General features: G+C 43.2%; 1 protein-coding gene across 1 annotated transcript; it reads left to right on the top strand.

Annotated features, from left to right (window-relative positions):
- Positions 1–1,170: 1,170 nt before the first annotated feature.
- RGMB (repulsive guidance molecule BMP co-receptor b) lies at positions 1,171–20,853 on the top strand. The gene is made up of 3 exons (XM_065655838.1): positions 1,171–1,614; positions 4,834–5,345; positions 15,127–20,853. The coding sequence occupies exons 1-3, from the start codon at positions 1,509–1,511 to the stop codon at positions 15,790–15,792; spliced, it is 1,284 nt and encodes a 427-aa protein (XP_065511910.1). The 5' UTR covers positions 1,171–1,508; the 3' UTR covers positions 15,793–20,853.
- Positions 20,854–21,120: the final 267 nt, after the last annotated feature.

Raw genomic sequence — 21,120 nt, 5'->3', positions numbered from 1 at the left:
TTTTTTCAGTTTTTGCCTGACGATATTAGTATTATTGGGCAGGAAGGTGGTGTGGGTTTCCATGGAGAACGGGCAAGAAACATGCTATCTCTGCAGTTCTGGCAGGCAGGACCCAAATGTATCTTGCACTGGCTGGTGCACCTGCAGCAGCATGCTCCATAATGTGGATGCAGAACAATCTCTGTGTGGGCCCTGTTATTGCCGCCAGAGCAGGGCCGCTCACCGTGTCCATTTTGTCATGTATTTGATATGCAGGTCCAAATCTGCAAAACATCCTGTACTCGCCAGTGGGAGAGCACGGTGCCACCTTGAACCCAGTGAGGCATGCAGCACACTAGAGTCAAACACCATGTAAGTACCCCATGTGGCATGGGTGAAGTACCAGGGGCATACTGCTGGGACTTCTGTCCACTCCATCTGTGGACACAGAGCAACACGGTGCACCCTGCAGCGCCCAGGCCAGCCAGTGAGGACCCACCCACGGGGCTGCCTTGGGGGTTGGAGATCCCATCCACGGGGGAGCAGCCCAGGCATCACACCTGTCTTTTGGAAAACAAACCACATGTAGTTCAAAATGCAGTAGTGCTTCTTGCACTGGCACATCCGTTTAATTTCGCTGGTTTTCCCGATTCTGCCACGGGTGTGCTTGGAACCCTGCCTGGGGACGAGTGAGCGGGTGGCGTGGGACCTCTGGCTGCTATGAAAATGCCGCAGATACGGTTTGCGCTGGGACGCGCCCCTTTAAGAGGAGGTTTCACCTCGGCCTGGCAGAGGCCGCCGCGCGGCTCGGGCCGCTGTGCCCCCGGCCCCGCCCCGCCCCGGCCCCGCCCCGGCCCCGGCCCGGCCCGGCCCCGCCCCGGCCCGGCCCCGCCCCGCCCCGGCCCCGCCCCGGCCCCGGCCCCGCCCCGGCCCCGCGCGTGCCGCCCGCAACCCCTGGTGGCGGCGCGTGGCACTGCTGCCCCTTCTGCCACGTGTGTGCTGGCGCAACCAATCACGGCCGTGGGGTGCGCTGGGGGCCCCCTGAGGGCGCGGCCACGCTTAGCGGCGTGCGTCCGAGGGACGTGCGCAAAGCCACCGGTAGGGCGGGGCCGGCGGGACGGGCTCATCTGCACAACGCGCCGGGGGCGGGAGTCACGGCCTGAGGGGGCGGGAGCTGGGGACGCCCTTCCCGCCCGAGTCAGTCACGGTGGGGGAGGTGGGGCGCGCTGACCACATGTCGTGAGGCTTGTCGGACAGGCCGGCCAGCCAGTGCGAGGCGGCGGGGCGCCATCGCACGCCCGCCACCTCTTCCCCCTTCCCTTCTCACCGGCTCTTTCCGTTTGTGGCCGTCTCGTTCTGCCGCCATGCCGCGCCGCCTCGCGCCCGCCCCGCTGTGTCCCGACGGCTCGCGATCGTCGCCGCGGCGCTGAAGGAAAAGGAGGAGAAAGAAGCGAAGAGGAGGCGGCCCACCCGCCACCTCATGCCGCGGCCTCGTCCCGCCGCCAGCCCGGGCAGCTGCATGGACGGGCATGGGCAGAGCTGCGCCTTCCCACGCCGCCGGGGCTGAGCCGCCGCGCCGCCCGTCGCTGGTCGCCGTCAGCCTTCTCGCCGTCCTGGGGCTGCTGCTGGGCTCAGGTACCGGGGCGGGCCGGGGGCCGCAGCGCATGCGGCTGGGGCTTGGCGGGCACCGCAGCCCCGGCAACGGCGGGAGCGGGGTGAGGAGAGGGTCTGACGCTCCCGGGCGGCAGGGGCCGGTGCGGGGCTGCGAGCGGTGTCCGCTTGGGCGCACCCCGCCTCCCGTGGGCAGCGTCCGGGTCGGGGCGGGAGCCTGCGGCCCGTAGGGCTGATAACAGCGTTGGGAGCGAAGCCGGGCTGTGCTGACGACGCGGGGAAGCGCTGTTTCTTTTTGCTTCAGGTAGAGCCAGCGTTTGCTTGGCGGATTGGAAACTGGGGAGAAAGTGGAAGGTGCCCTGCACACTGCGGATGCCTGCCAAAGCGGTCTGCGTTTTCAAGTCGGGAGTGATCTGAGCAGTTGTAGTTCTGTGAAAATGTTTCTCTCTAGCTTGAGTGTTTTTATACATTTTTCGTGTTGGTGAAATAAATTTTAGAGAGAGTTCGTCCAGTTTCAGTCAGATTGTTGTTCATGTGCCTCTCTCTGCAGCAAGAATCCACTGAAAGCAGCAAGCAGATTTCCTTAAGTTGCAAGGAATGTGGAGGGACTGATGTATTACACTATTTGATAACTTGACTCATTTGCTCAGGTAGACTAATTTATATGTAGTTAAAATATTACCACAAATCATAACTGAAGGGAAATATAGGAGAAGTTTTGCTGCTTTGAAGGTCAGGCTCTGAACCAACGTTTCCAAGGTAGTTTTATTTGCCATGGGTCTTTTCTGTTTGTGTATCTGAAAACACAGAATTTGATTTGGGGTTTTTTGCTGTTCTTTTGCAGAGGTACATATTATTTGCACAAAGATCAAGGAGAAACATACTGTTTACTCATACAATTCATGGTCATGCTTGGCTGTGGGTTACAGACTTCCTCCTATTCTGTCTTGGGATTTCGAGAGATATGCATTAGCTACGCATCTCTGGCAAAACATGTTGCCCTTATAAATAGATTCATGGCTTGGATATTCAGAGTAAGTCATGTGGATACAGACTTGCAGGAGGGTGAGCAAAGGGACGAACGAAGAAATTGCTAATATCTTCTCATCCCTGTGTGAATTGCAGAAAACAACCGTGTTTAAAAATGAAAAGTGCTACACTACTATTCAGTCCATTTTCCACTCCTCATGTCTCAGTTGTTTAGGAACATTTTAATTAGGCTGTTAAAATTAGACTGGACTGATGCCTATTTTACTTTGATGACACACAAAACAGGTGGGAAATGTTTTAAAGAGGGGCTTGAGGGGAGGGAAGAGACTGTTAGGTATGTTGTATTTCTCCCCTTTTTTCACACTTGCATTTATCTTTGTAAGCATTTTTGTGTGTTCAAAATCTGCATTATGACAGTTTGAAATGGCAGATTAATGCATGCATAGCTGAATTTTGTAAGTCATAAACCGAACAAGTATGTTTTTAGTACATCGTGTTTTTAGTAGATAGTTTCGGGTGCTTGGACAGCTATTGTATGAAGCCTTGCACATATTCTTTGTGAAGGTCCATTTTCTGTAACAGCTGTTTTCCGCTGTTTTGGAGGGAATCCGATCTCCTTTGAGGTCCTCCTATTTTTAACCTCTGTGGAATGTGTGGCTGTCTTCTTTAGTGCAGCCTGCAGTCTTGTTTGTTTCATTTCTGCTCCTCATGAGTTGGTGTGTAAAAGTTACCTGCAGAAAATGGATGTTAACTGCCATGAGAGTCTGGAAGAATTTCAGATCATGACAGTGAGACCTGTGAACATTCAATTGTAACATTCTGTAACATTCAGTTTGCTTGCTGGGATGGTAATTATGCTGTCTTTGTGGAAACTGGGTGAACAGATAAGGTCTAACTGGTTTGTTCATGTAAACTGAACTGTGTACCTTTTGAGTACATCTTGTGAGTACTTCAGGTTTTAGTGCAGAGGGTGTTTCTTTGCCCCTTGTCTTATTATTGAATCACACTGTAAGAGGTACTGTTATTGCAGCGTATGGATTCCTTAGCTGGCAGTATGCATTTCAGACAGCTGTGGGTGCTGTCACTCAGTCTCAGAAAGCAAGCAGTGAAACTTTAGCCATGGCAGTGCCAGGGAAATAAAGCAAACTGAATTTATAGCGTGCCCACGTCCCTGCGGTTCTTCCCCTTCTAGAAAGCAGAATGTCCTGGTTTCAGCTGGGATAATGTTAATTTTCTTCCTAGTAGCTGGTATAGAGCTATGTTTTGGATTTAGTGTGAGAATAATGTTAACGCACTCATGTTTTAGTTGTCGCTAAGTAGTGCTTGTACTAAGTCAAGGACTTTTCAGCTTCCCGTGCCCTTCCAGTGAAGAGGTGCACCAGAAGCTGGGAGGGGGCACACCCAGGACAGCTGACCCAAACTGGCCAAAGGGTTATTCCATACCTTATGATGTCATGTTCAGGGAGGAGATTTGTTGGGGAGTAGGGGGAGAAGGGGCAACCGCTGCTCAGGAACTGGCTGGGTGTTGGTTGATGATTGGTAAGCAATTGGATTGTGCATAACTTACGTGTGTTATTATTGTCATAATCATTATTAATATTATTATTTTGCCTTTCTGTGCTTTTACACTGTCTTTATCTTAACTCACGAAGTTCACATTTTTTCTGATTCTCTCCCCCATCCTACTGTGGGGGTGAGGGAGAAGTGAGGGAATGGCTGTGTGTGGTGATTAGCTGTCTGCCAGGTTAAACGGCAAGAAAGATAAACTTTGATTTCTGCTTGATTTGATCTGTGTTTGTCTAAACTTGTGTCGCTCACTGCCTTTTACCACATCCTTCTGAGGGGCAGAATTCTGTTTAAAAGTTCAGTAACTTGTATAAAACACTGAAAGACTAAATGAAGTATTACTTATTGACTAAGTGATTAACTTAAACACAGAAATGCATCATCAGCTTGATACCTGGAATGAAATGCTGGGCTCATGCTCAGCAGGAATTAGTGCTCTTAATTTCCCTCTAGACAATATCAAGTAATGGATTAAGTCATGCATGGGTCATCTCAGCCTTTGAGATGGTCTGTCTTGCTGTCTTTCTGCCTCCCAGCCCCTTTTTCTCTATTATATAATGTTTCCCTAATGGATGAACACTGTAAGTTGTCTTCAAGTTATTTTCTACAGTACCTGTGGGTGTGTAATGGGGTATTGCAATCTAAGAGGTTTGCTTGGTTTCTCTCTGCCGTCTATTTTGTGCTTAGGTGACTGCCATCTCCAAACACCTTGTCAAATCCAGAAGTGCACCACTGATTTTGTATCCTTAACTTCACATCTAAACTCGGCTCTTGAGGGCTTTGATTTGGAGTTTTGCAAGGCCCTGCGAGCGTACTCAGCTTGTACTTATCGCAATTCCAAGGTATGCCGTGGAAACCTAGTGTACCATTCTGCAGTGCTTGGGATCAGCGACCTCATGAGCCAGAGAAACTGTTCCAAAGATGGACCCACATCTTCCACCAACCCTGAAGTGACCCATGATCCCTGCAATTACAGTGAACACACAGAAGCCAGAGAACATCAAGGAGGAGAGAAGACTCCTCCTACTGCTTACTTATTTTGTGGCTTGTTTGGTGATCCTCATCTGAGGACTTTTAAGGATCACTTCCAGACATGCAAAGTGGAAGGTGCTTGGCCCCTCATAGACAATAACTACTTATCAGTGCAAGTGACCAATGTGCCTGTGGTCCCAGGATCCAGTGCTACTGCTACAAAAAAGGTATGGATTGTCCTTAAGCACCGTGCATGCATACAGAACTAAAAGGACAAGACAGTAGACTAAGTCACTTAACTGTTAAGAAGTGTAGCAGCTTAAGAGTCTTCTGTGCAGTAGTCTAAGAAAGTAAAATTGTTAGCCTCCTCTTTCCTGAGAATCAATCAAAACTTAAAACTTGTCCTTTTCTTCCTTCTGTTCCTCCCCACCACAAGAAAACCCTGTACATATAATCACATAAGCCTTTAAGAATACGAAATGTACCACTTTAAACCAGTTATCAGATTGCAGCATCCGTGACTGCTGCTGCACTAAGTAGAAATTCTAGGCAAGGGGCAAGGAAAGAATGTAAATCTCCACTTTTATTTAATTATCTAAACTGTATAGCCATAACAGTAGAAAACAAAAAATATTGTCAGTGGAACAACAAATAGGTTACTAAGATACTGAGAGTTCAGAGACAAGACAGAGAGCTGCAGAGCTGAGAGGAGGTATTAATAGCAAAAAGAATTACACTGATGCCAAATGGTTGTCAGGAGGTCTTCATACCCTGGCTTTACTAAAGAAGCAGTAGCCTGAAAATTCTGCTGAGTGTCTAAGTCTCTGTTACAACAGGTGGGACTTAAGATTGCCCTCCTCTCAGCCACTTGAGATAGCTAGAGAAGGAATACATGCATTAATACTGATAGGTTATGCAATTTCCTTATCTTAAGAAAAGTACTTGTCTCTTTCTTCTGATAGCAAGTTTGTAGGAAGAAAATGAAGAGGCATAAAGCATGATCCTTAGATTTACCTCCAGAGCCAAGGGTGAAAAATGCTCTGAACATTTGGGAGCATCTTTATGTCAATAAAAGAAATTACTTGAACATATGTTTGAGGCTGATGCTATCGCATATCTTGTTCTCTTTTTGGAGTGAAATGGCCTTTTTAAACTGTGGTAGTGTAGCTCTTGTATTGCCAAGGTATGTTGAACTATGTGTACACAGTTTCAAGACCATCAATATTGGAGAATTTTCACTGTTTTTTTAAGCTCGGAAGTAGGGTTTTTTTTTTATTACTGGGATCAGGAGCTGGGGGTGCCGGTCACAGTAGTTTAGAGCCAGCATATTTTCCATGGAGGTAGCTGTACAGTAATATTAATAAGTGAAAATCAGTTTTGCTATGACATTTGTGCTGGATTGTGAGGTACTGACTAATGTAAGTGCTTGCATGAGTGAGGCAGATTTTTGCATTTGCCAGAAAGCAGAGATTTGACTGATATACATCACTGAAATTCAGAATCATCTTTTCTTGTCTTGTGCCTGTTCCAAGAAAATTCTGAACAAGTTTTGAAGAAGTATAAAATGAGGAAATGAAGCTAACCTGAGTAAGCTTTGCAAAAGGGACTTAGATCCCTTAAAAATCTGTTCCAGTGGCTTTTTTTTAAAGACTCTTAATTAAGTACAAGAAAAAGCTGAATTTAGTAATCTGCAGTAAGCTTTTATCCTTAGGTTTGCTAAAATCTTGCAGAATGTTCTTTGTTTCCTTGTTCCTGGTGGTACTGGAGGAACAAGTTGAGAGTCATCTTGTGAACAAATTGTGTGGGTGGCTAGGCTGTGATGGTAGTAGATAGATGACCTTATCTTTCCCATTAGCCACATTCTGAAGATGATTGACTGTGGTAGCATATTATGCTGGTATATGTCTTCTCACACAGATAACCAAGCAGAGAACTTCAGGAGATAAATGTCTATATGTATTGGGGGAAAAAAGTATGTGTTTTAAAGGGCACTATTTATTCTCAATGTTTTTGTGTTTTTCTTTGACTTGTCATTCTGGAAAATAATAGTAATACCTTTTTCTCTTTATAATAGTGGTTTAGCATCCCCACTGTTGCACAAGCACAGATAAATGTGCAGAAGCAATTAAATGAAATAAGACTTGTGGTTTAGGATATTAAAAATGCCTCTAATTCTAATATTATATAATGCTAATATCTGTTACATGTTATACAGTCCTTGAGTTTTCTTTCTTTGGCAGGTAATCAAACTTACCAGCACACCTGTTTGTAGGAAATGAAGGTTGTTTGAAGGTATAAGTAACTTAGCAAGACAAGTTTTAATATCTCTAATGCATCCTCTCAAGTCCTTTATTTCTTTAAGGAGCAGGCTGCTATAAAAGATACATAAAAAGGCTTGTTAAACTACACTGCCACTGTTAGTTTCATTTCTGTAACATTTTTCTCTGCAAGTATTCCATTTTGGTTGTGGTGCTGGACTATTTGCTGCTGGATTTACTTTCCTAATTTTGGCCAGAGTGGCTTAGGGCACCTTTAAAGAGCTACTACGTGAAGTTCAGTGACTTACCTGTGTGCGTGTTTGGTTTTTTTTTTTCCCTTAGCTGAGAGTGTGCAAATAGGTCTTTTACGTTCTTCATAAGAAAAGTTTCTGGAACATTATTCATTGTTAGTCTTGCTGCTTTTTCATTGCAGATATTTGAGATAGATTTTTAATAGGAAATAATAGCAAAGGTTTATGCTGAACTTAAATTGTGCAGAAGCTGAAGCAAATAGTAAATTGCTATCTAGCCTACTTAATCCACTCTAAAGCAGACCTAATGAAAACAAAGACAAAAAGAGTAGAAAATCTAGTTTTTCCTGAATGCCTTTTTAGGGAATTGATTTAAGAAGCTGTAGGAACAGAATATTCAATCTTCACTCCATATGCAGTATGCTTTTGAAAGGGGCATGCCATCCCTTGCCCTTGCAAGTGGTTATTACCTTCAGATTTATCATGGCTTTCTGGTGTACCAAGCTTGAAGGGAACCAGAAACGAAGGGAGCATTATGTGTAAAGTAAGTTGTTTTCTCTCTCCAAAACCTGTGAGACTTGCATAATGCCAATAGTCTGAGGGACTAGAGAATGTCAGGTGACTTTAATAAACAATGTGAAGAATAAAAGTGTGGTGTGTGTGCCTCTGCCATAGGGGCAGGCAAGTATGAAAAGCAGGAAAACTCTGATTCCTTAACTAAAAGGCTATGTCCTCTCATGGGATTTGTGTATTTGTTCACAAAATGCTCTTGGCAATTTGTTTGTAGGTGTTTTGCATATTTGTGATGCCCATAGTAACAACATCTGTTTCTTCAGTGAACAAAGCTATTTTATATTCTGTGGTCTAGCTGAAACTTGAAACTCCAGATTTTTTTTGAGCTTGTCAGTTGTGCCTGTGCCCCTTGGCACAGGATCCCAGGGCCTTTCAGATGGAGAATGAACGATCGTCACCAAGCAGCAAGAAAACAGAGTTCAATCTCTCTTTTTCTTTCTGATGGATTTCCTTTATGAGTTTTGGGTAGGTCACTGGCATCTTTATGCCTGGTTTCTCCATTAATAGGTAAAGAGCTCTCCTATCTTGCAAGCCGTTTTGGGATTTCCTGAGAATAAATGGCTATTACAAGGGGCTGTAGAGGGAGCAAGTAGCAAGGATATTGTAGTACACATCAAATAGAAGGGTGTTTTAAAAAATTTATTGTGTGCTTTATTTGGAGAGTTAAAAGTGTTTGTTGACTTTCGTTGCTGTGACAGATGTTCTGGATATCACTTGTGTAGCTGTTCCTGAGTGGCAAATGAGGCAGAGATGCTTGGGCTTGTCTGTGGAAAAATTTCCTTCTTGTTTGCAGTAATTGGAAGGGGAGAATTTTCCTGTCCAGATGTTTGACAGTGGCTTGAGGGTGAGAGAGTGAATGGAAGGACAGAGAGAGAAAAAAAGCCACAGATCTTACTGTACTGTATTTACTGGGCAAAAAGTTTTGAACCTGGGAGCTGGTGCTATTAGCAGGGATTGGGAACATTGGGTATAAATTTTCTTTTTTCTAGAGTAAAAAAAATTAAATATCTCTTTTGCAGCAAGGTTTCTATTTTTGCCAGAAATCATTGCAGACTGAATGCAGTCACCGTTAAGTAATATTAAGATATTTGTCTTCTGGTTATTATTCAGTTGTTCTTCTAAGTAGGAGCATCAGATAAGTGATGGCACGTGAACAGGTTTTTTTGTGTTTATGGATATCCTGCCTAAGGTAAAGACGGATTTGTCTGTATTTCTCAGAAGTAGTAGATACTACAGTTTTGTTGGAGGACATCGTAAAATCACAGAATCATTTAGGTTGGAAAAGACTTCAGATATCATCAAGTCCAACCATAAACCTAACACTGCCAAGTCCAGCACTAAACCATGTCCTCAAGTGCCACATCTACATGTCTTTTAAGTAGCTCCAGGGATGATAACTCAACCACTTCCCTGGGCAGCCTGTTCCAATGCCTGACAACCCTTTTGGTGAATAATTTTTTTGTAATATCCAATTTAAACCTCCCCTAGTGTGACTTGAGGCTGTTTTCTTTCACCCTATTGTTTGTTACTTGGAAAAAGAGAGCAGCACCCACCTCACTACAACCTCTTCTCAGGTAGCTGTAGACAGCAATAAGGTCTCCCCTCAGCCTCCTTTTCTTCAGACTGAACAGCCCCAGTTCCCTCAGCCGCTCCTCATAGGACTTGTGCTCTAGACCTTTCACCAGCTTCATCGCTTTTCTTTGGACACACTTCAGCACCTCAATGTCCTTCCAGTAGTGAAGGGCCCAAAACTGAACACAGTATTCAATGTGTGGCCTCACTAGCACCAAATACAGGGGAACGATCACTTCTCTAGTCTTGCTGGCCCCATTAGTTCTGATACAAGCCAGGATGCTATTTGTCGCTTTGCCCACCTGGGCATGCTGCTGGCTCATATTCAGGTGGCTGGTGACCAACACTCCCAGGTCCTTTTCTAATGAGGATCTTTCCGGCCAGTCTTCGCCAAGCCTATAGCATTGCATGGGGTTGTTTCAACCCAAGTGAAGGACTTAGCATTTGATGTTGCTGAACCTTATACCATTTGCCTCAGGCTGTTCATCTGGCCTGTCCAGGTCCTTCTGTAGGATCTCCTTTCCACCCTCCAGCAGGTCAGCACTCCCATCCAAGTTGGTGTCACCTGCAAACTTACTGAACTTCACTGGTGTAAAGATAAACAATGGTGTTTCCTGGTGTTCAGGACAGCCTGGCCTTACTAGAGGTTTTCTAGGACAAGGTATGGCAGTTTGTTAGGTGCTAAACTCTTTCCTGTCTGTGATGTTTGTGGGGCTGCTGGACAACTGTTACTGACGTTGTGGTGCCTTCAATGTCTGCTCTTTGGAGGTGGAGGGGAAAGGAGAGATGCATATATAGTCAATCAGGAGCCTCTATCTGAACATCTTTAGGACAGAGAATAAATCAATCATTATAAGTGGCAGTTTTTCTCGCAGACATAGTAATGGGAGTTAAATGTTAGTGTTGTGCACTTAAATAGATGTTACTTTCCTGTTTGTTGCCATATAAGCTTTATAGTCCCACTGTGAGGCAGGGGAAGAACCCTTTTTCTTGGGCTGTCCACCTGAGAAAAGGAGGTGAAATCTTTTAGCTACTGTTTCCATTGATTAAGAATGCTTAACTAGGTTCTGGGTGGTTTTGAAATCAGTCAATAGTAGATTGATTTCTACGGTGATTTATGAAGTGACCTTCTTGCTTAACTGCATTCAAGAAACACTTTCCTGAGTGATCTTGACTTTCCTTTTGGAAATCATGTAATGCTGAACTGTCTTGTTGTCGGGTCGACTTCCTCTTTATTTCTCTGTTTTGCAGAGAATTCACAATGGATTCCACATGCTTTCCCTATTTTCTCCTCTGACATGAAATAAGAGTGTGTTATGGTATAAGGTCTCGTGGTGCTTTTTTACCACAGAAGCAGGCTGAAGTATGGCAGGCTGAAGAAGGACTACTGTATATAGTTTTGTAACACTCCCAACAGTCTTTGCTTCTGAGAAGCTGGCCCTGGCAGCATCACTGAGGCAGCCTGGAAATCTTTTCCAGATAGTTTGCTGTCATCGTGCCCTCACCTTCCCCAGTATATATGGAAGAAGCCAACTGTTTTGTGCATCTACACCCTTTGCTGGTGTCCCTGAGCTATGATGACTTCAGCAAATAGTGCACCACTAAAGCATGGGTATATTAAGAGAGACATGAAGAAATCCTGCTTTGGATGATGCCTATTACTGTCTGATGGACTGAGTAGTCATTAATATTTGTAACACACCTTTCATCCTGACAGACCTGCTATGCATATAAAAATGAATTAGCCTGTGATGTAACTTGAAATGAGGCTAGTGAATCAAAATTTTACAATGAGTCCATATGGTTTTCCCTAATTAAATCTCTACTTCCACTTTTTGGCATAGGCTATTTTTCAGTAGATGATGAGTGATCCTTGGTTTTGGAGGTAGGCTCACATGCTTCACACCTGTTGCAGGCCTCTGGAAAGGGAAGCTGTGACATTTTCAGTTGGCAGTTGGAAGGTTATTTAATGCATTCAGGTTGAAGTTTTCCTATATGTATGTGTGAACTCTGAAAGCTTTTGGATGGCACTGCAAGACCCCTTTAGAAATGTCATGTATTCTATGCGGTTGTCTACCTATGAACTTTCAATAGCTGCCTTTCATAGATGACTTGTTAAGTCCTTTGCAGGCTTTCCAGGGTTATTTGGTGGACCAGTGGTCTAGTATTATAAAACCTCCTGCTGAAACATCTCTATTCTTCAGTGCTTGCTGAAATTATTAGTAAATCATCAGGGCTGTGTTTTTCTTTAAACATCCTTCCTTGTCTTTTCCCATAGACTGAAATAGTGGATAAGGAGCATATCTGAATGTTTTCTGATGATGCTTGGGCTTGAGGTAGGGCATGCAGACCTATGCTGAAGATAAAGCTGAGAAGTGTGAATAGCAAGGTGTTTCTTCAGCTGCATCAGAGTGCCATCTTGGCAGTCTGCCTGACTTACTGCACTTCATACAGACTTACAGGCATGTCACTTGATAGGTGCACTGTGGGATCTCATCTGCTTCCCTGCTGCTCTCTGTTAGGAAACTGAATGCTCAATATCAGAATCTAGTGACATAAGAAACATTGTGGAGACACTCTTTCAATGCCCATATTCCACTGGCTAGGTATTCAGTTGTTAAATACTTGCATAATGTACTTGTAATTAATGTTCCCTACCTCTCTAACTACCTTTCCTTGTTATGCACCTGAATGCTGACTGTAACCTTTCCAAGATGTGTGTTGTGGCCATCTGTGCTTGCAGTAGTAGTTGGGGAAGACCGGGTGGCTCTGTGAATTTTAGTAGCACCTTGGGTGTCCAGCGGTGTGTAGGCAGGTTCTGCATGATTGTGTGGTGATACAAGCCCTTGCCTGAAAGTACAACCCAGTCATGACAAGTGTCCGGGGAGGAAAATGGACTTGGGCACTATAACAGTAAAATTATGAGTAAAACTAGGCACAATCAAAATCTGTCCATAGAAGGACAGGTACCTTCTGTCCTTCTATGTTAAAACAAACAAACAACAAAACCAACCAACCAAACCAACAACAAAAACCACAAGCAAAAACAACAACAAAACCCAACCAAACAAAAAACCCTCAGAAAACCAAAACTAAAGAACATCCAACAACCTTCAGATTTTTCCAGTCACTGCCTGTTCTGTAAGTAGTGTCACCTTCTTGCATATGGTACCTCGTATCTGTGTTTTTTAACATGTGAGTGAAGTCTAATTCTAAGGCAGGTTTTGTTGGAGCTCTTTCCTTAGGTTTTTTCCTGTAGTAGGTGTAAAAGACTTGAATGCCTGAAATTGCATTTCTGGATATATGAGTTGTATTTGTGTCTTCTTGTTGTGGGAGGGCTAGACCAGGTTAAAGATGTTATGAGGAAACTTCCTGCTCTGGTACAGTCCTCAAATTATTATGCATTATTGCTTTATCATGTAGGCAGTGATGAAGTTGCAATAAGAAGTCCAAGGGTGAACAAAAGAGACTTCGGGGCCTTGGTACAACTGGTTAAGGGATCAGGAGCACAGATAGTGTTTTCCTCTGTCCTTCCAGTTGCAGGGAGTGATGCTGGAAGAAACAGGAAGACCCAGCTGGTCAATATCTGGCTCTGTGTCTGGTGTTATGGGCAGAATTTCAGTTTTTTTGATCACGAGTTGATCTACACAACACCAGGCCTGCTGATGACAGTTAAGGTACACCTTTCTCAACAAGGGGAAAGGATCTTTGCACAGGACTTAGAAGGGCTCATTGAAAGATCTTTAAACTAGATTTGAAGGGGGAGAGTGATAAAACGAGGCTCATTAGTGATAAGCCATGGGGCAGCATGCCAGTGTTTGAGGGATGGTGGGCTAGTGAGAACCTTCAGTCTGTGCACAATGTGCTGTGTGCACTGGAGCACATTTGAAATGTCTTTGCTAATGCCTGCAGCACCTTAGCTGTCTCAGTGGTGGTGGGGGATGGAGATCCAGTGGCAGCAAAGACACAAGGGTTATCGATGTGTTAGAAACCACGCAAACACCTGAGAACAGTCATGTAGGAATTAGGACTTCTTCCTGAAAAAGGTGGCAGGATTAATAGCCCAACTGAAGTGCATCTACGCCCATACTTGTAGCACAGGCAACAAACAGCAAGAGTTGGAAGCCATTGTGCAGCTGGAAAACGATGTTACTGGAATCATGGAAACATGGTAGGATGACTTGCACAACTGGAGTGCTGCATTGGATGGCTATAAACTCTTTAGAAGGGACAGGCAAGGAAGGAGAGGGGATGGGGTAGCCCAGTATGTTAGGGAGAGTTTTGATTGTCTAGAACTTGATGATGGTGACAATATGGCTGAGTGTTTATGGGTAAAAATTGGGAGGAAGGCCAACAGGGCAGACATCCTGGTGGGAGTCTGTTTCAGAGCACCCAACCAAGATGAAGAGGCAAATGAAATATTTTGCAGACATCTGGGAGAAGTCTCTCGATTGCTAGCCCTTGTTCTCGTGAGGGACTTCAACCTACCAGATGACTGCTGGAAATACAACACAGTAGAGAGGAAGCAGTCTAGGAGGTGCCTGGAGTGCATGGAAGACAACTTCCTAACACAGCTGGTTAGTGAGCCTACTAGGGAAGGAGCCCCTCTGGACCTGTTCTTTGCGAACAGACAAGGACTTGTGTGTAATGTGATGTTTGGAGGTCGCCTTGGGCATAATGATCATGAAATAAGAGTTTTTGATTCTTGGAGAAGTAAGGAGGGCGGTCAGCAGAACTACCTTGCACTTCCGAAGGGCAGACTGATCTGTTTAGGAGGCTGGTTGGCAGAATCCCCTGGGAGGCGGTGCTGAAGGACAAAGGGAGTCCAGGAAGGCTGGTCAGTCTTTGAGGAAGGAAATCTTAGAGGCACAGGAGCAGGCTGTCTGTGGCTGTCTGTATGTGCCAAAAGATGAGCTGACAGGGTTTTCACCCAGTCTCATTCTGTTTCTGCTGTAGTGGCTAGCACTTACACTTCTCTGTGACTGCAGGATGCATGCCAAAGTGTTAAGAAACCATCAGGCAGGAGGGAGTTGTGATGCCTAATTAAATGTAAAGTCTTTTGCTTTCCTGATCTTGTGGTGCTTGCCACATGCTAACAGTCTCACTTCCAAGCCAACCTAGGAACAAATTTAACAACTACTGTCTGGTAAAATATTGCTTTAAGAACGTGTACAGACTGTTTTCCTTTAGGTGTGAGTTGGGGACAACTAATGAACTCCAAGGTAGTGGACAATCCCAAATATATTCAGCTGCAAAATGGAAATGGGATTGAAATAATGATTTTTTTTTTTTTTCCCCCCACTAACTTTGATTTTTTTTTTTTCCTCTGTCTCCTTATCCCTCCACCCCCTCAGATAACTATTATCTTTAAATCATATCAAGACTGTACAGATCAGAAAGTATATCAAGCAGTGACTGATGACTTGCCTGCAGCTTTTGTTGATGGTACAACAACTGGAGGTGATGGGCACACCAAGAGCTTGCAAATTGTGGAGAAAGTCACTGGCAAATATGTTGAAATGCATGCCAGGTACATTGCGACCACCGTGTATATACGCCAACTTGGGTACTACTTAACTCTGGCCATTCGCATGCCTCAAGAGTTGGTCATGGCCTATGAGGAGAGCCAGGATCTGCAGCTGTGTGTGAACGGTTGCCCTTCAGGTGAACGTATTGATGATGGTGGCCACTTACCATTGCCTGTAATGGGGCAGTTGCTCCCTCAGGGTGGTGCTGCTCGTCCCTGGTCAGCGTACACACTGGAAACTGCCACCACCAAATGCAATGAGAAGATGGTGGTGAAGGACATCTATTTTTACTCATGTGTATTTGACCTACTCACGACTGGTGATGCTAACTTCACGACTGCTGCTCACAGTGCCTTGAAGGATGTGGAGGCACTGCACCCCAAAAAAGAGCACTGGCATATCTTTCCCAGCAGCAGAGGTGATGTGGGCAAGAGTAGCAAAGTCTTTGTTGGTCTTGGACTTGTGTACTTGACCCTTGTTGTGTTTTTGTAGTTTTTTTGTCTATTAAAAAGTTTTGAAATATACATTGTCATAATATATTGAGTAAACATGAGTATATATGTATATACTATGTATATGAAGGGATGTTTTGTCTTGGGACATCCACCAGATTGTACATATTGTGTTAACTGTTTCCATGTATGTTTGATGTAGTATTCTTTGTATCTATTTGTTTTGCAGTTGGTGAAATGTTTTATAATGTCCCCGTGTCAGGACCTGATAGAAAGCACTTTATTTTTTATATATTTAATATTTATGTGTGTACCTGAGTAACTATATATTATACATATAAACATGTATATACAATACTCAGTGCTTCCTTTAAGTACTACTTGGTTTAACACTTTTTTTAAACTGGATTAATTTGTGGGGTTTTTTTCCTGTCATTTCTTTTACTCTAGAGACAGCACATCCCATGTCCTGCAATGACATTGGTAACTTTTGGGGTTCACTACTGAAAATCATTTAAGAATGGAGTTGTATTCTCTCCCTCAAACAAATGGCCATCCCTTCTTTGGAGGGAGAGTGAAGTGCTTCCCATTAGCTCAGATGACTGTCTTAGATAACATCAGTTACAGAACCTTCTTTGTAATTCTGACATTTTGTAGTTTCATGGCAGGTGTTTCAAAAGAAGAGAAGGGAATGTGTTGGAGTGAGACTAATGTAGCTTTATAGAACCTGTGGAGAGATCATTTTAAAAGATATTAATGGTCTAATTGCATAAGCATGTAACGTAACTGTTCAGCTGCCTCTAACCTCAAGGTTTAAGTCATTCTCCAAGATGGACTGGAGAAATCACAAGCCTGAATTCTCACCCTTGCTTAGGTGCTAATTCTATCTATAAATTCAGAAGGAGGAGGGGAGTGAGGCTGCAGGCTCTGACTACTGAGGAACTAGGATAAGAATGATTTGGTGGCCTGATGGCTGGTTTTACTTAGTGCCTTAATGTGGTGCAAGAAGTCGAAACTCCAGTACATGCTGCAATAAACCCAACTCCAGGAAGGGCTTATTTCACTCTTAAAACTGTTTGATACTGGATTGTTATGTTAGAAGTGCTATCTGAATTAGACTCAAATAGTACTTGCCTTTGTTATGCGAACCTGAGCTTGTGTTTACTTTGGTGGAGGGAGATGGAGTTTATTCATGGAATGAAATCTCCTGGTTTTTATGAAGACTCTTTTGGCTAGGTTAGGGATTTTTGACTAGTAAGAACAGCAGTAGTCTTCTCAAAGAAACTAGTTAATTCCCTTTATGGATGGATGACTGCATACAGGTAATATTCTGGGAATATCTGAGATGAAAGTAGTCAGAACTAAGTTAAAGCCGAAAGTAAAACTTCACTTAAACTAGACTATTGGCAGCTTGTTCTGTCTGTGCTGTCTGATTATGCTGTTTCAGATGAGTTAGTCTTGTGGATTTATGATATATCTGATAGTGTGGTTCCTGTGGTTTCACCTGATGGTGACAGGCTTCTCCCTGTTTTGTGTCTGAATTGAGAGTTCTCATGGCTGAAGGATGAACCTAATATTGCTTGCAGTGGTTTACATACTTATTGGGCAGGTGCCATATACTAGTTAATTTCCTCTGTCCTTGGATTCTGTATGTATATACATATATATGCTATATATATGTATACTTGCATTGAGTTGTTAGCCTCTCAAATAATATTTCAGAAATGTAGTCATTCCCTTAAGGAGTTTTCCATTTTCTTGTTCATGCTGTGGAATTCTTGAGAAAATGTTATTTGCACGTGTTCATTCTTGAAGTCTGCTATCACCAAGAGAGCTTTAGTCAATGCCATATGTGGATATTTTGAAGCTGGTGAATGGTCTCTGGAGAGAACTTTACCTTAGAGGGAACACTTTTTTTCACAGGACCTCTAAATGGCTGTCTTTTAGGAGGCTACGGATATTTTTTTCATGCTTGGAAACCCCACAATGTGTCAGTCTTTGCAAAACCTTTTAGATGTACTTCATGAATACACCAGTATGTATATGTTTGAACAAAAGAGTGGCTGTGCAGTGTGTAAATACTTTAAATTATTATGATAGAAGAATGAAGTTGCCTACCCTCCTGAGGAACGTCTGTAATGTGGTGTTAGTGACCTCTGGTGGGGTGTAGAGAAACTGGAGACTTGGGCCATATACTGGGCAAGCAATCTATAAATAAAGCCCCAGTTTATCTCCTACCCATCACTTATTGGATAAGAACGTGCTGAGTACAATCATTATACTTCCTTGCAGATGTTTGTTTTCCCTCTACTAAATAAGCTGTGTAGTGAAATTTATGACCAGCAGCTGCAAACCAGGCCAATTTATTGAAGAGGCAGTGTGTGGGAAACCAACAGCAGGAACCATCCCTTCAGGATCCCACTTGTACAGTTCCTTTGCAGTATTTGCAGAAAATCTTGGAAGAGCTGCTGCATCCGTCTTGAGAGGTGTTACAAACATCTTCTTTTAAAGTTACTGGGAGGTTCCCAGACCAGAAGACCCTTAGAACAGAAGTGATTGAGGCATTGAAAGAATAAATGATATGGAAGAGTCTACAGGATTACAGAACTTTGTATAACAAGATGATCTGCGAAGTAGACATGGTAACTGCAGTTTTTCAGCTGCAGAGCTAATTACACAGTATGAAGGTAAGTTGAAAGTGCCAAAACTTAAAACAAGTTAAAAATGTATCAAGAAAGATTGACCTGATAAACACAGCTTCGAATGCTGTTTTGCTAAGCTTGTGTTTCAGCTAGAATTTGAGGTGTGTGTTGAACAATCTTATGTGGTAGATAAATCATTGACATGTTTTGTGGAAAAGACTGTAGAAAGCAAAGGGAGCTTTAAGTATGTGTATGTTTAGTGTATATAGAAGTTGGCCATCATATCTGTAAGAGCTTACTTTCAGAGGTGTTGATCTACCTACCACCACAAGTGCTACTGAAGGCAATATAGCATGATCATCAGTATTTTAATGCAACAACTAGTAAGACACTACTGATGCTATCTGTTGTTGGCCTTTGTCTTAAAAATGTTAGCTGATACCTTGGTTATTAGTGGCTTATTCAAAAGGTTATTTTATGTATCTTTTAGAGCATTTCTAACCAGAAAATTTCTTAATCATATGTTAACAGAGCTCTTCTCAGCAGCTGAGGATAGCTGTCTGTAGTTGTGGAAACTGACAGCTTCTCTAGGAAGCATGTCACGGAACTGGGCAGAGAACTGGGAGCTTGGTCCTTCATTTTGTATGTACATGCATCTCCTCAACAAGGGTATTAGAAAAGGAAATAGTATGTGCAACTGACTCTCAAACCAAAAACTCTTTTTTTCTCTCTTCCTGGAAAACCTGTCTGGAAGAATAATCTACATAGAGCACCTGTTAAGCAGAACACAGCTTGAGATTGAATGCAGGGTGTGAGAACAACCTGGCTGTTGTTCTTAAGGTCAGGTTAGGGCCCTTCAGTAGTGGATTTCCTTTCAAACTGCTGCTGTACTGCTGGAAAATAGATCACCAGCTATTTACATTCTCCTACCTTAGCGTTGTGGATACCATGCATTTGTTTATGGGTTTCGAAGATGTGCAAGTGCAAGTTACTTACATACAGCCTGAAGTGAAGCAAGTGATGTTGCAAGCTTTGCACTGCCTAATAAGGCTTTCGTTAATGGATGTGTTTTGAAAAAAAAGCCCAAGTGGCTTGTGGCTTTCTTCTGTTTTCACAGATTCATAGCAGAGTTTCAAGTCTTGCCTTCATTTTCTTAATGTAAGTACAGTTGCAGTGTTTTACACTGAAATTTTTGTACTTTGGGTTACTTTAATTCCCATCTGTGTCTTGACTGATGTAAAGTTTATTCCTTTCTGTCTTTCCCATTGCAGCTGTGGAAGACTGCTGCCTGTACATGACTACTAATGACTCCTCTTTTTTTTTTTTTTAAGAAGGTATTCTTTGTTGTTGTTCACAAGATAAACGTTCTCTGTGTTGTGCTGCTCGTTTGCTCCATCTGTGTTCAAAAGAAACAAGGATTATGTAGGTCAGTGTTGTTCATTAGATTTTATCTTATTAATTAGCTTGTTTTGGAGACAGCATACATACAAGTATATAGGTAAATTTATTGTGATGTTGACATAAAACAACTGCATCGTATCTAATTCAGAATTCTTTTAATCGGACTGTGTTTGTAAATTATACTTCATTTAACTTAAAAGCTGCTGATAGTAAATCAACTGTTGATTTCATTGATTACAGACTTTGGATACATGCAGGGATGTGTATCAGAACTGATAACTTCCTATAAAAAGGACTTATTTTGTTGTATGTGGAATGCAAAAAACTTATAGGAATTATTGTAATTATTGTAGAGCTTAATTTCCACTTTTTTCTACACCATAACAGCGGAAGAATAATCTGTTATGTACACAAAATGTGTGTTTATTCTAGTATGTGCTGAGAGCTGGGTCTACAAAAGATTTTACATGTCTAGTGGCTGTGTGAAGTGTTTAAATCCAAAACTGATATACACAGTAAAGGCTTCTCAGCTTGAACTCAGACATTTCTTTAGGATCTCTACTTCTCTTCTTAATTCACTGAAGTCCCTCAAGAAACCTGTATTTTTGCTGCTGTGCAGGGAAAACAAATGCAGTCTTGAGGGTTGTACCTCCAACCTGGTGAGATTCACATGTTGTATTCATTTGCCTAGTTTACTTGCAGAACTTTTTTGGCAGGTATCTGACCTGCTCACTCATGTTTGGCAGATGATAGTAAGATCTGTTAATAATGTAGTGATGGCAAGCATTCTGCTGGAGTTTTGGAGAAGCAAATTAAAATTCCTCTTCTGTCTCAATCTTTGATACCTTGTGTGCGTGCCAGTGCCCTAACAGCTGGGAGCTATTATCAAATAAATGCCATTCTGTGTTGTTACAAAGTCATAGCTCTATCCAAACAAGGTCTAGGGTGCCTTGAAACAGACTGGAGGCATACTTATGCTTGAGAGTTATTGCACTTAAATTCAGCAAACTAAGTATGTAGGTCTTCTCTGTAGTCTGTGGAATCACAGAATCACAGAATGTTAGGGATTGGAAGGGACCTCGAAAGATCATCTAGTCCAATCCCCCTGCCAGAGCAGGAACACCTAGGTGAGGTTACACAGGAAGGTGTCCAGGCGGGTTTTGAATGTCTCCAGAGAAGGAGAATCCACAACCCCCCCGGGCAGCCTGTTCCAGTGTTCTGTCACCCTCACTGAGAAGAAGTTTCTTCTCACATTTAAGTGGAACCTCTTGTGTTCCAGCTTGAACCCATTACCCCTTGTCTTACTGTTGGTTGTCACCGAGAAG

This window comes from Caloenas nicobarica, chromosome Z, assembly GCF_036013445.1.
Source record: "Caloenas nicobarica isolate bCalNic1 chromosome Z, bCalNic1.hap1, whole genome shotgun sequence".
NCBI lineage: Eukaryota > Metazoa > Chordata > Aves > Columbiformes > Columbidae > Caloenas > Caloenas nicobarica.
The sequence above is the reverse complement of the archived record's forward strand: the minus strand, read 5'-3'. Positions and strand labels throughout refer to the sequence as shown.

What these genes read in the sequence shown, in the direction of transcription:
- RGMB (XM_065655838.1), top strand. Translation starts at nt 1,509, where the DNA reads ATGGGCAGAGCTGCGCCTTCCCACGCCGCCGGGGCTGAGCCGCCGCGC. An exon ending in GGGGCTGCTGCTGGGCTCAG is followed by an intron (nt 1,615 to 4,833) that starts GTACCGGGGCGG and finishes TTTTGTGCTTAG; the next exon opens with GTGACTGCCATCTCCAAACA. An exon ending in GTGCTACTGCTACAAAAAAG is followed by an intron (nt 5,346 to 15,126) that starts GTATGGATTGTC and finishes CCACCCCCTCAG; the next exon opens with ATAACTATTATCTTTAAATC.